General features: G+C 46.1%; 1 protein-coding gene across 6 annotated transcripts in view; it reads left to right on the top strand.

Moving 5' to 3' along the window:
* Positions 1 to 12,560, top strand: part of MYO5B (myosin VB) — a 147,785-nt gene that overhangs the window by 70,285 nt on the left and 64,940 nt on the right. For all 6 annotated transcript variants that reach the window (XM_041711112.2, XM_041711113.2, XM_041711115.2 and 3 more), the window contains exons 13-14: positions 7,464 to 7,586; positions 8,783 to 8,866. In XM_041711112.2, coding sequence (XP_041567046.2) covers positions 7,464 to 7,586; positions 8,783 to 8,866 — 207 coding nt within the window. The remainder of the gene's footprint in view (positions 1 to 7,463; positions 7,587 to 8,782; positions 8,867 to 12,560) is intronic.

Raw genomic sequence — 12,560 nt, 5'->3', positions numbered from 1 at the left:
AAGTCCTCTTGCAACAGCTCTTTAAGGTAAAACTCATTGCATTTAGTGTGCAGATTCCGAGAGTTGTAATGTTGGAGAGCAGTTTGCTGTCTTTTGCCCTCTCTCTCTCTTTCATACTGGCCAAAGTGAAATCTTGCTTGAAATTGGAGAAGAAAAGCCAGAGTGGCAAACCATGATGACAATCCAGAAGAAAGATTGGACTCCTTGTTCACACACTGTTCAGTCATGAATAACCAAATATACCTAGGGAACAAGGAATGTCAGGGGGCAGGTTTCCTTGGAAGGCTGGGATGCCTGTTTTGAAGCTCTGATGATGGAGATGTCCTGTTGCAAGGGGATGGGGACTGCCTTCCTGCTGGGTGTGGCTGCCTTGAGCACCCTCAGCCTGGTGTTGCTGTGGGGCGGCCCACGTTGTCCTCAGGAAGGGTTTCCACTGAGACTTGGATGTATTCTGTGCCAGGGAATGTCTTTCTTACTGTGGGAGGGCTCTGAGGGTTTCTGAGCAGAGGCAGGGAAGAGTGAGACAAAGTGTTGGGAGAGCTGAAGTGGATAAAGGGCCCACCTCACCACTGAGGTGATAAGAAGACCCAAGGAATTCTGGTGGTGTCTGTGGGATCCATTCAAAAAGGAAAGGGAGATGTGGGAATCCAGGGCTTCCCTCTGGCTGCCCTGGCAGGTCTGGGACCCTGGCAGGGGTCAGAAACCCTCCTGTACAGAGCCCTGAGAGACACTGTCTGTGATCTCTGTCCATGGAGAGGAGTTTTCAATCGTACAGGATGAATTACAAGCTTTGAGTGTTTGATAAGAGTAATAATTAAGTGTGACACGGGTGCAAAGGTAAAATTTTAGGTTTCTAGATTAGGGGTTCAGAGGGGACAAGATGGAGGAATTGGGTGTGTCTTGTCCTTTTCCTCCTTCTTCATGCCCTCCATGTTTCACTGTGGTGTTGGCATTTTTCTGTTGGTTTAGGCTGGGGACACACTGTCCAACGTAGGTGACAGATATTGGCACATTATTGTAAATCCAGCACAGGTAGTTTGTGGTATTTAATGTTTGTACCATCCCACTGAGGGCAGAGCCCCACACGCTGCCCTGCAGGACAGAGCTGCGGCAGGGCAGCAGAACATGTTAGAGATAAACAGAATAAACAACCTTGAAACCAGCACAGACGAATTATGGCTTCTTCTTTGGCAACGGGGCAGAAAGACAGAGACTTTCTGCAATCTCGGAATCACCAATACCCAAAGATTCCGACACATCAGCACAGGACAGATCTGATGGCTCAAGAACACGAGTGTCGTGTTCTATCAGAGGGAAAGGGCTGGGGTCCATTGGTCAGACTGGTTTCCCTGGACAAGGCCATAGCATCTGTGTTTGTCTGGAAGGTGGGTGACCTGTGAAGTGTTTGCTACCCTCCAGGTACCAGGGCTGCCTTCCTAGGCACGGTAGGGCTGTCCCAGCCTTCACATCCCACAGGCTCAGCCCTGGTCTGACCTACAGGCACTCTGGCTGCATCTTTGGGATGAGCCAGAGTTGGGGCTTTGCCCTTTTCAAGTTTGCTCTCAGGAGATCTCCTTAAAAATGCAACATATTAGACTTAATTTGATGTCCTTAAACACAGTATGTCAGCCAGTGCTGGCTGGGAAGGAAGTCAGATTATTTGCTTGATATTCAGCACTGTTTCATCTGGTCTCTGTGCTATTAAGCCAGTTAAATTCTGCAGGCTCAAACTGTCTCCTGGATGCTGTGAGGACCATAAGGTTTCCCTGGTGTTGGGAGTAACACCCTTGGCTCCTCTCTGGAGCACCGGCCACTGGTTGCTGCTGATGATGTTGCAGCTGCCATGTACCAGCAGTAAGTTTACCTGGTACTGCTTTTTTCATCCATACTTATTTTTTGACAAAGAAAACCAAACCAAAAATACAAAAAAAAACCCACCAAAAAAAAAAAAACCAACAAAAAACCAAAAAAAACCCCCCAAAAAAAACCCCCAAAAAAACCAAACGAAAAACCAACCAAAAAAACCAACCAACCAAACAAAAAAAACCAAAACAAACCCCCCCAAAAAAAAACAAAAACAAACCCAAAAAACAAACAAAAAGAAACTGCATAAAACCCCCACACAACCAAAAAAACAAACAATACAAAAAAAAAACAACCAAAAAAAAAGAGCAAACAAAAAAATTCCAACCCCCCCACCAGATCTATTCCGTCCCCCTTCTCATCAAATGCCAATTATCTGTGTGTTTACCTGTCAGTAGGGGATGCTGTCATTAGTCACAGGCCCTTATTACTGGCCCTGTAATCGCCTCTTTTATAACAACCTGCAAGTGTTCTCCAGATTTATGAAAATTTCAGCAAAACCTGTCAGCTGAAAGCAGAAGTTTATGGATGAAAGCCTTCACCCCCACAGCAGTGTTTCATCTCCTGGGGTGGGACCACAATAAGGTAATTACATGCCACCTTGTTAGAACCTACAGCAGCGGATGAAAACACTCTGGGATGTGAAACGGCACCAGGGGAATATTTGGTACATAATGAAGCATCGGTGCAAATGCAGAGCATTTGTCACTAATGTTCTTGCTTCACAGTATGGGCTTTTTTTTAATCCTTAATGTGTGGTTGGGGAGGAGGTGGCTGGGTACTTGCTGAAGCAGTTCAGGAAGTGTAGGTCATAGGAGAGTCTTGTTGCTGTTTAGGGAAAAATTGATGTAAGAATTGATAGAGAAAGAGAAGAGCTGGGATTGGAGTGTTAAGGACTAAACCTCTCTCCTGGAAGCTAGTGAGAAAAACCCTACTTCTTAAAACAGACTTTAGGATATAGAATCATGGAGTCACGGAGTCACAGAATGGTTTGGTGCAGACCTTAAAGATCATCCTGCTCCACCCCCTGCCCTACCCCTTCTACTGTCCCAGGCTGCTTCAAGCCCTGTCCAACCTTGGACGCTTTCAGAAGACCCTGTGCCAGGCCTGCCCACCCTCCCAGGGGACAATTCCTTACCAGTACCCCATCTGTCCCTGCCCTATGGCAGTGGGAGCCATTCCCTGTGTGCTGTCCCTCCACATCTTTTTGGAAAAATCCCTCTCCAGGAGGGAGATATTTATGTTTGGGTTTGTAAACACAGCTTTGTAATATAGGAGTTGGAAGCTGTTTTAGAATTATTAGGGCTGGAGTTGGCTTCTGGAGCTCATTTGGCCCTTTGTCTTGTTACATCCTTGGTCTGCCCAGGAACCCTTATGATCTCTCTGGGCTGTGACCTGTGTCCTCTGCTGAGGGACCCTGCAGTTCTTGAAGTTTTCCCTGTTTTCTGCACTGGAGTTTCACCTGCCTGGATCTGTAGCTTTTAGGACTACTGAGAACAATGAAAGTTTATGTCCCCTGTTCAGAAGACGTTCTGCCCAAAGCCACCATGGTGGTGGGACGCTGATGTGCTGTAGCACAAACTGATGAGCCCAAAGAGGTGGGAAAGGGCAGAAGGGCATCCAGGAGAACCTGCCTTTGCTGAGCTGCACAGTGTAGGTGCAGTCACCATGGGGCCAAGGGGGAAATAATCTGGAAAAGTAGCAGAGCCTGTCAGAAGAAATGAAGAATGGGGACTGTCTTCTCCAAATCTGGTTGTGGGAAGATGGGTTGGATATCTGGAATAGATTTAGGGTATGGTTTTACTTGTGGAGGGAGTTACTTTGATGGAGTGGATAGCACACTTTGGAAGACTTTGGATTCTGAGGAAACATGTGGAATGACACTCTCTGAAGAGGAGCAGCCAGTTGGGGCTTTGTTTGGGGTTTTTCAAGAGATTTAAGTTATCCTTAGAGAGAACAGAAAATCCTCAGAAATGCAGTTGAGCCTCTGTCAAAGCTGGGTGAGCTGTCCTGCTTTTCAGACTGAAGCTGTATGCCATGTAGGCGTGCTGCCTGACTTCCTGAGTGCCTTGGACAATGCTATCTGGCACAAGGTGGCATTTTTGGGGCTGTCCTGTGCAGGGCCAGGAGCTGGCCCTCATTGCTGGTCCTCATGGGTCCCTTCCAGCTCAGGATATTCTGTGGTTCTGTTTGGGAGTGCAGTCAGAGGTTACTGTGGATGCCCAGGTTTCTCCATAAGGTATCCTGCTACCTCACCGTTTCCTTGCTTTCACCTTGGCATGGGAGTGAGAATGAAAAAATTAATGACAAAACAAGTGTTGTTTCCCTTAAGTACAGCCAGAATGGTTGAATCAAGAGCAGGCTGGTAGAGAAGGTTCGCACGCCAGTGTTGTCACCGTTGTCCAAGATTTGTGAGGATCTTTGTGCTCGTGGAGCAACCTGACCCTGAGGCTGCCAAAGGGGGATGTGTCTCGCCAAAGCCCCCAACTCCCTCATGTTCTTGAGCTCCTCTGTGGCTCCATTCTGTGTTCCATGGCATGTTGCCACTGTGTTATGCTGCTGAAGTGCCAAATGCATTTTCTAGCGCTGTTCAGAAGATGCTCTTTGACCTTTGCTGTGTCCTTCTGTCAAGTGCCAGGCATGCTGCACTCCGCTTCTGGCCCGCTGCTTTTCCATCCTGCTCGTCCCTGTGCATCACTGTGGACTTGGGGATCTGAGCAAATGTGTTTTCCTTGTCTGGGCTCATTAGTTTTTTGGACATCAGGAATTAGCACATGGCTTTGCTGTCCAGGGGGATTTCTGCTCCACGAGCAGAGGCAGAGAGGTTGGACCCCTGGGCTTTCCTCTGGGGCGGGCCGCCCGATGCGCAGGCAGAGCAGCCTCCCCTACGTCATGCTGTCAGCTCTGATGACTTTAAAGTTAGGCACATCACTTGCAGTGGAACGTGTTTCTGGAGTGCAGAGGCAGCCCACACACTTTTCAGGCTTTAACTTATACTGGAGTGCTAAGGAGTAAAGAAGTAAAATGTGAGTAGCTCTTACTGTGTTTTCAGAGGGTTGGCTTTTAGATCATTAGGTTTGAATTACAGAATCCCTGAATGATTTGGGTGGGAAGGAACCTTGAAGCTCATCCAGTTCCAGCCCCTACCAGGGGCAGGGACTCCTTCTACTATCCCAAGTTGCTCCAAGCCCTGTCCAACCTAGCCAGGGACACTTCCAGGGATAGATCAGCCACAGCTTTGCTGGATAACCTGTGCCAGACCCTCACAGGGAGGGATTTCTTCCTAATATCTAATCTAAATGTACCCTCCTTCACCCTAAACCACTGACCTTTGTTTCTTCTATCTATTTAATTGTCCTCCTCACGGAGGTGGTGGTGGTGGAGGGAATTTCAGCTTTTACTCCAGGTGGTCCCAAGCATCTCCTCACCTGGCTGGGGGGATCTTGGTGGGTTCTTGGTCCTGGGATGCAGAATGGATCCTGTGGGGCTGGCCCTGGTGGCAGTGGGTGGGTGTGATTGTGGTTGCAGCACCAGTGGATCCAGAGGGGAGGGGACCCTGCCTGTGACTGGGGAGGACACAGCAGCACAGGCAGTGACCTTGTGCAATTCCTGGTATCAGCTTTATCCGGTTTAAAGATTTTGCACAAAACTTGCAAGGCAGTTGCTTCTCCTCTTCCCTGTCTCCTAAAAAAGAGATGGGATAGCCCATAAATAACTTTCTCCGTTGCTCTAAGGGCCTCAAATTGCCAAGGTAATACCATAAGCTGTTATAATAGTACAGATAACGGCCTTGTTAATTTTTATCTTTGGAACTTGGTCCCTATCAGGTACTTCCCAGGCAGCTAAAAATACCCAGGCTGCAGGATGGTGAGCAGAGTATGGCAAACCTTCTTTCTGGGAGGCAGGAGAGATGCCTTTGAAGTTCAGTTCTGAGATAAGCAGTTTTTTCAGCAAAGTGGATGCCCTGGAAGAGAGCTAGTGCAGGATAAATATGGCTCAGGGTGGCTGCAGTGCTCCTGCTCTGCACTTGTGGCTTAGTCCTGCACAGCAGGCACCCAGTGATACCTCCAGAAAGGATGCTTTTGCATGCAAATATTAAATATAACCCATGAAAAGAAACACATCTACATTTATATAACCCCATAAACATGTGAGTCTTACCTTGCATAAATAAAATATGTATATAATTGCATAGCTAAGTGCCTTTCAATATTTATATATAGCCTGTGTTACTTCTGTGTGTATCCATAATTGGCTAAACTTAAAAATTGTAAAATATAAACAAATGTGGGAGAGCACAGCCTGTGTGAGTGGCTGCTGCATTAAATTCACCCTCATGACAGGGATTGGCAGGAGATGCTTGTCCCTGTATTCAGAACCCTTCTGGTGTGTTTTGGTTTGCTGTCATGAAATCAAAGGCTGTTTCAGAGCAGCATAAAGAAATATTCCTCACCTGTCTGGTGTTTTCCATCTTCCTTCCTGTTCTCTGTGCTTTTTCCTCTGTCATTTCTCATATAAAGGCCTATGTAAAGTCCTGATGGATGATCAAGAGCTTTTTCTGTTCCTGCATGGTTCTTCTGTGGTTTCCAGGCTTTGTCCCATCTAAGTTTAAATATTGACTGAGACTTTTCTTCTGAACCATCTATTTTTCTAACCTAAATATCCAATTATCCCTTTTCTTTGTTAAAAAAAAACATCTCTGTGTGTGTGTTCGTGCAGTCACTGCAGTGCTCAGCAGTGGTTCATGGGGTGGGGATGAAGCCCCTTGGTGGTGGCTCTAAGACCCCAAGAGAAACAATTTCACTGTTATATAAACCAGAGCATCATGTATGTGGTCTCATGTGGCAGTTTCTGAAAACTATTCTGTCACCTAAAACAGCATTAAAAAATAATGTTGGTGCCTGAGTCATTAATGTATCTTAAGTATAAAAATATTTCCTTAATATTTCTGTTTTAATTAGTGGGGTTTTTTTGTTGTTATTTGGGGGGTTTTGTGTGTGTGTGTGTGTGTGTGTGTTTGTGTTATGTATTTGGGGTTTTTTTTCACTTTGGGGTTTTTTGTTTGGTTCTGGGTTTGTTTCTAGGGACTTTTTGGATTATTTTTTGCAAGGGGAGGTTTTGGGGTTTTTTGTTGGTTTTTGGTTGGTTTTGTTTGTTTTGGTTTTTATTTTTGTGGGGGGGGTTGGTTTTGTTTTGTTTCGGGGTTTGAGGGTGCTTTTTTTTTGTTTTGGGATTTTTTTTTTGTTTTGTTTGTTTTATTGGGGGGAGGTTTGGGGTTTTGTTGGTTTTTTGTTTGGTATTGTTTGTTTTGCTGGCTCTTGGTTTTTGTTTGTGGGTTTTTGTTTTTGTTTTGCTTCAGGGTTTGTGGGTACTTTTTTGTTTTGTTCTGGGATAGTTTTTTGGTGTGTTTTTTTTGTTTGGTTGGTTTGTTTTGTCAGTTTATTTTGCCTTTTTTTTCCCCTGTGAGAGCCATTCCGGCTGCCGGAACGGAACCGAGATTTGGGCGTTTCTTGCTGAAAACGCAGTTTCGGTGTGTTTGTCACGAAAGTAGGTGACCACAGAGCAGCACCTGGCCCTGGCAGTGTCCCCTTTGTCCCCAGGTGCCCAAGGGCACGGACCAGAACTGGGCTCAGAAACTGTACGACCGCCACGCCGCCAGCCAACACTTCCAGAAGCCGCGCATGTCCAACACCTCCTTCATCGTCCTGCACTTCGCTGACAAGGTACCCAGCAGGGAGCACCCAGCAGGGACAGGAAAGCCTCCTGCAGCAAAATAAATCAGTGGATGGCCCCCTGAGCTGCTCCTTGGTGCCTGGAGGGTGGTGGTGGTGGCTTAGGTGCTCAAATCTGGATCAGACCCAAGGGCTTCAGCCCCGCAGCTGTGGCTCTGAGCTGTGAGTTGTGGATTCTGGAGGAGGGAAAAATCCTCTTTCCCAAAGCTGTGGTGAAATGGGTTTCTGTAAGGGCAGCTTGGCAGGAAATGTGTTTGTGTTCTAAAAGCAGGAGCTGTGAGTGTCAGCAAGGCACAGTGCAGGGAGGAGGTGAGAGGTGATCCCAGGCAGATCCTGATCCCATATTTTTGAGGGAGAAGATACCAACTGTGGCACTAAACTAAACCAGATCCCAGTGCCTGGTGCTTGGGGGTCTTGTCCATGGGCTCCAGCTTCGCTGAAACCCTGATGTGACTTCTGTTATTCGCAGCAAACAGGAATCTCAAAAGCTCAAAAGTTACCCCAAACACACATTTTTAAGGAAAAACTTTAAAAGATCAATGCAGGGAACTTTTTAAGATGTATCTGCGGAGCTGGACAACTTCCAGGTGCTGTGATGCCCTACTCCTAGGTGCTACTCCTAACCAGGTTTGCCCTGGATGCCAGAGGCACTTACCATGGCAAAGGTTGGCACTAACCTTTCCATAGGCAGGTTGTTTTGCATATGGATCCTTCATAAATAATATTTCTTAGAAAGTTTTTCTTTTTTTTTTTTAAAGATAAATTTTCTTTTGTTGTCTCTGTTTTTAAAATTTATTTCTTTAAAATTCCTTTGCATTTCAACCCTCTGCAGTTTCAAAACCCAAGAGACCTACAAGTAACTTAGGCAGGGCATATTTTGAAGTGTATTGATTAACTTAGAAGGAGTTGAGGAGTGAACAAAAGAGCGTGTAGAATTACTGATGATCCTTGCATTTTTTTTACCCCTGGCTTCCATACACAGCAATTTAATGACTAGGAAACAATCTGTGTTTGCAGTAAGGATTTTGCTTTCACCCAGATTCACTTTCATAAAAAGTGATCATTAAATTCCAGTTGTTCCTTTCCCCTCCAAGGTTTTTGGACAGCAGGGGAGTGGTGGTGGGAGTGCCTTGTCCCTGCGTGTTTGGGATTGTCTCTCTGAGCTTCTTGCCTTTGTGTCCTGGTAGGTGGAGTACCAGAGCGAGGGGTTTCTGGAGAAGAACAGGGACACCGTGTACGAGGAGCAGATCAACATCCTGAAGGCCAGCAAGGTAAAAAGAGCAGTGGGTCAGGGCAGCTGTCCGGGTTGGAGCTGAGCTGTGCCTCCCTGGCTCAGGGTGTGAATGTGCAGCTGCCTTCAGCCACCACTCACTCTCTGAGCGACCAAAGAGCCAAACCAGTGGGGTGTGGAGCAGGGAAAAGTGGGGAGAGGAGGGTGCTCGGGGTTACAGTCTCAGCCATGTGTGGATATGGGTGGTTGACTGCCTTCCTTCATCCTGGTGCTGGTGTCCTGTCAAGATGCATCGCAGGAGTAGTTTCCAAACCTGCTGATTCTCTTCTTTTTTTGGTCACCAAGGGCTAAAATTAGGAACAGGTAGTGTTTGGGAACTGTAAATCCCAGTTAGCTCTTGCTTGGAGCTCCCCACCCATCACCCAATCACCCATCACCCATAGAATCACAGGAGTATTTGGGCTGGAAGAGAATTTAGGGATCATCTTGTCCCAGTCCACTGCCATGGGACACCTTCCACTAGACCAGGCTGGTCAAAAGAATGGGGATCTGGGGTTAAAACCAGTGTAGTTTGTACATTGGGGGTAGCCTTGCTGCTCCTATCTCCCTTCTGTGTGAAAATAGCTGTTCCTCTTAGCTGTAATCCATCATACTTGTCCCGGAGACTTCTAATTACTTCAATAATTACTGTGCAAAAACTGGAGTTAATACGTAATGCTGGAAAGGTAACATGAACTCTCAGACACTCCAGGTGCTGTGGAGCTGTTTTGCACCACTGCCAATGTGTAACTTTAACAAATTAACAGATACTAATGATCACCCTTGATGTCACTTGTCTTTTACAAGGTTTTGTGCCGTGTACCTCCCCTCTCCCAAGTGTTGTACAAACAACTTGTCAACATCTCATTGCACCAAATGCCAGCAGGGATGTATTGACTGCCTTTAAATGCCAGGCTCTTTTGTTTGGCTCTTGCTGTTTAAAATTTCCTGTGGGCTGTGGATTTGGTGGGATGTTGGAAATAGAAGAGCTGTGGGGCTCTGAAGGCTTTGGAGTGGGTCATGCCTGCAGTAAATGAGCAGTTGACAGTGGGCTCCAAGCTGGAGATTTTGCAGTTTTCTAAATAAATAGAGTAGATTTTACACTGGCTTCCAGTAGCATACTCCTGCTTTCTATGGGCATTTGGGTAAGCTGGGTTACAAGTGTCAACAGCACAGACAGCTAAGGAATTTCAGATCCTTGTTGTTTTAAAACCAGACCAAAAGTTCTTCCATGCAGCCTTGAGTCTTTCATTGTCAATTAAAGAGCTGAAAATATAAACAACCTCATCTGTCCCAGGGGCAGCTTTTATTAAGCAGTTAGTGTGAAAATGTAGCCCTGCAAAGTCCAACTCATCATCCAGCAGCCAAAATCCAGGCTGTGTGACTCTGGGGCACCACTGTTGCTCCAAACCTGGTGTGTGGTTTCAGGAAGGAGTGCATCTGCTTTCCTCCAAAGCATTTCAAAGCCTTCCACAGAATAGGCCATCATGTTAAGGTTTTGGGTTTTTTTTGTTTTTTTTTTTTTTAACATTACAAATTTTGAAGGCCCCCTGCATATTGCAAGCAAGTATGTGTCATATTCTTATATTCTTACTTCTCTTTGTGACACTCTTGGGTTTGCTTCTGGCTGTGACCTTCTCAATGCCACCCTGAATAAGGAGTGGAATGAAGGGAGGTGGAGGAAACATTTTTTTTAGGAGGAGTTTGTTCCTGTCAAAGTTGGAAGAGATGAAAATGGGAAATTAGTTAAGTGTTGTCAGTGGCTTGGCCTGTTTCACAGCAAGGAATTCATGTGAAGATGGCAAGATGAGCAATTTTCTCATCCATGGGAGTAGTTGTGAAATTAATGACTGTGAAGCCAGGCTTTAATAATAATGCCAAAATCAAGAGCTCTGCATGTTCAGGAAGCTTCCCAGTGAAAAACTGGGCATGATTAGAGCTCATTAGAAATTCCAGGTAACCTCCAGGAATAGTTGATGCTGTATGATTAATTATTTAGCCAGTGCTGAACTTGCTGTTGGAGTCAGTGCAGCAGAACTGGCAGTGTCTGATAAAGATTTCTGTTTGACTGTTTGGTGTAGAGGAGAGATTATAACTTGTTGGAGCAATGTGATGTAGAGTGGTGGAGACCCTGAAAACCATTCCCTAAAAATACAGATATAAAATAAAGTCTCTCTTGTCATGTAGAGAGACCACAATTCGATATCAGAGCAAGCTCGATTTTTGTTTAATAGCTGCATTGGAGCGTATCTTAAATCCCATCCAGTGCCACCCCTGCCCCTATCCCAGGTTCCTCCAAGCCCTATCCAACATGGCCTTGGATACTTCCAGGGAAGGCAGCCACAGCTGCACTGACCCAGCCCAAAACACGCTGAAATGCACTTGAGTCTGAGAACTTTTGGGAGATTGTTGAATTTCTGCCTTTAATCCATTCCCCTAACAACATGGGAGCAGTGGCTTTTATCAGCCTGTGCTGATCCTGTGCAGAAGAGCAGCAGGAGCATTGTCACATTCCTCTCCCAAATCCTTCAACACCGGATGATCTGCTCTTGCTGCCCCTAACCCCTGTTTACCAGCAGATTGTTACCCTGCTACTTTTACCTCTTGCCTGCCATTTGCCCTCCAGGGCTATAAACAATTAAAACCAATTTTATTTTATTGTGAAAGGCAACCTGGTCTCTCTGAAGCAGCAAAAGCAGCAGTGGCAGTGCTGAGTCTGCTACTCAAATGTGTACATTTAACTAAAGTTCAGATTTGTGATGCAGAGGGCTGTGCTGCGAGGACTTTGTCCTGTCATCAGGATTGGGCTGGCACACAGCATTCCCTGAACTCTTCTTTGCATTCCCACTAGAGCAGCACAGAGGGCAAGGGGGAGCACTGAATTTAACACAGCAAGGACCTGGGCATCTCCCTGTCAGCAAGCCATCGCTGACAGAGCACTCCCACCAAGGCAGGACTGCCTTCTACTAATTAGAATGCAATTACTGCCATCAACAAGATGGTGAAAGATACTTTATGAAGCATTTAATGAGTTTTGTAAGTGCTGGTCAGCTAAAACAGTTAAGAGCTGTTCTTTGAATTAAGGTAAATTATTTGAATGCTGATGGAAGGCATATGGGCATGTTGTGAAGGTTGCCTTTTCCAGTTCTCTGGAATTACAAATAATGCACCAATGGTTTTGACTCTGACAGCTGGAGAGGAGGGATCTGTCCCTCTTGCTTTTGCCCCAGAACCTGTGGAATGGTTCCTGCTGGAGATGGTCCCATTTCCACCAGGTCTGCATCATGCAAGCTGAGAGCTTGGCTCTGAAATCCTTCTACAGCGCTTGCTCAGGAGCAAGCACTGCTGTTATTAATAGCAAGTGGATGGAGGGATCAGTGGCACTCCATCTGTGTTGAGAAGGTATTTTGAAACCCCAAATTACATCCAGAGGTTTTACCACATTGGCAGGTGTGAGGTAGTAATGCAGAGGCTATGTTGGATATCTTCATCAATACGTGTGCCATCCATACCTCCCGTGCTTGCAGGAGTCAGAGCATCCGAGATGGTGATGTGTCATCCACAACCACTGTCAGGATGTCTTTTTTAGGGATAGAGGGTCAGGTGAAGAAGGAGAGAGCCTTTATTGTGGTAGGAGTTGAGTGAGCCACTGAGAGAGCAGTGAAAGCTGAGTGTGAAGCAGATCCTGTCGTGGA

This window comes from Taeniopygia guttata, chromosome Z (genome assembly GCF_048771995.1).
Source record: "Taeniopygia guttata chromosome Z, bTaeGut7.mat, whole genome shotgun sequence".
Lineage (NCBI taxonomy): Eukaryota > Metazoa > Chordata > Aves > Passeriformes > Estrildidae > Taeniopygia > Taeniopygia guttata.
Note: the sequence above shows the minus strand (reverse complement) of the source record. Positions and strands in the feature narration are given on the sequence as shown.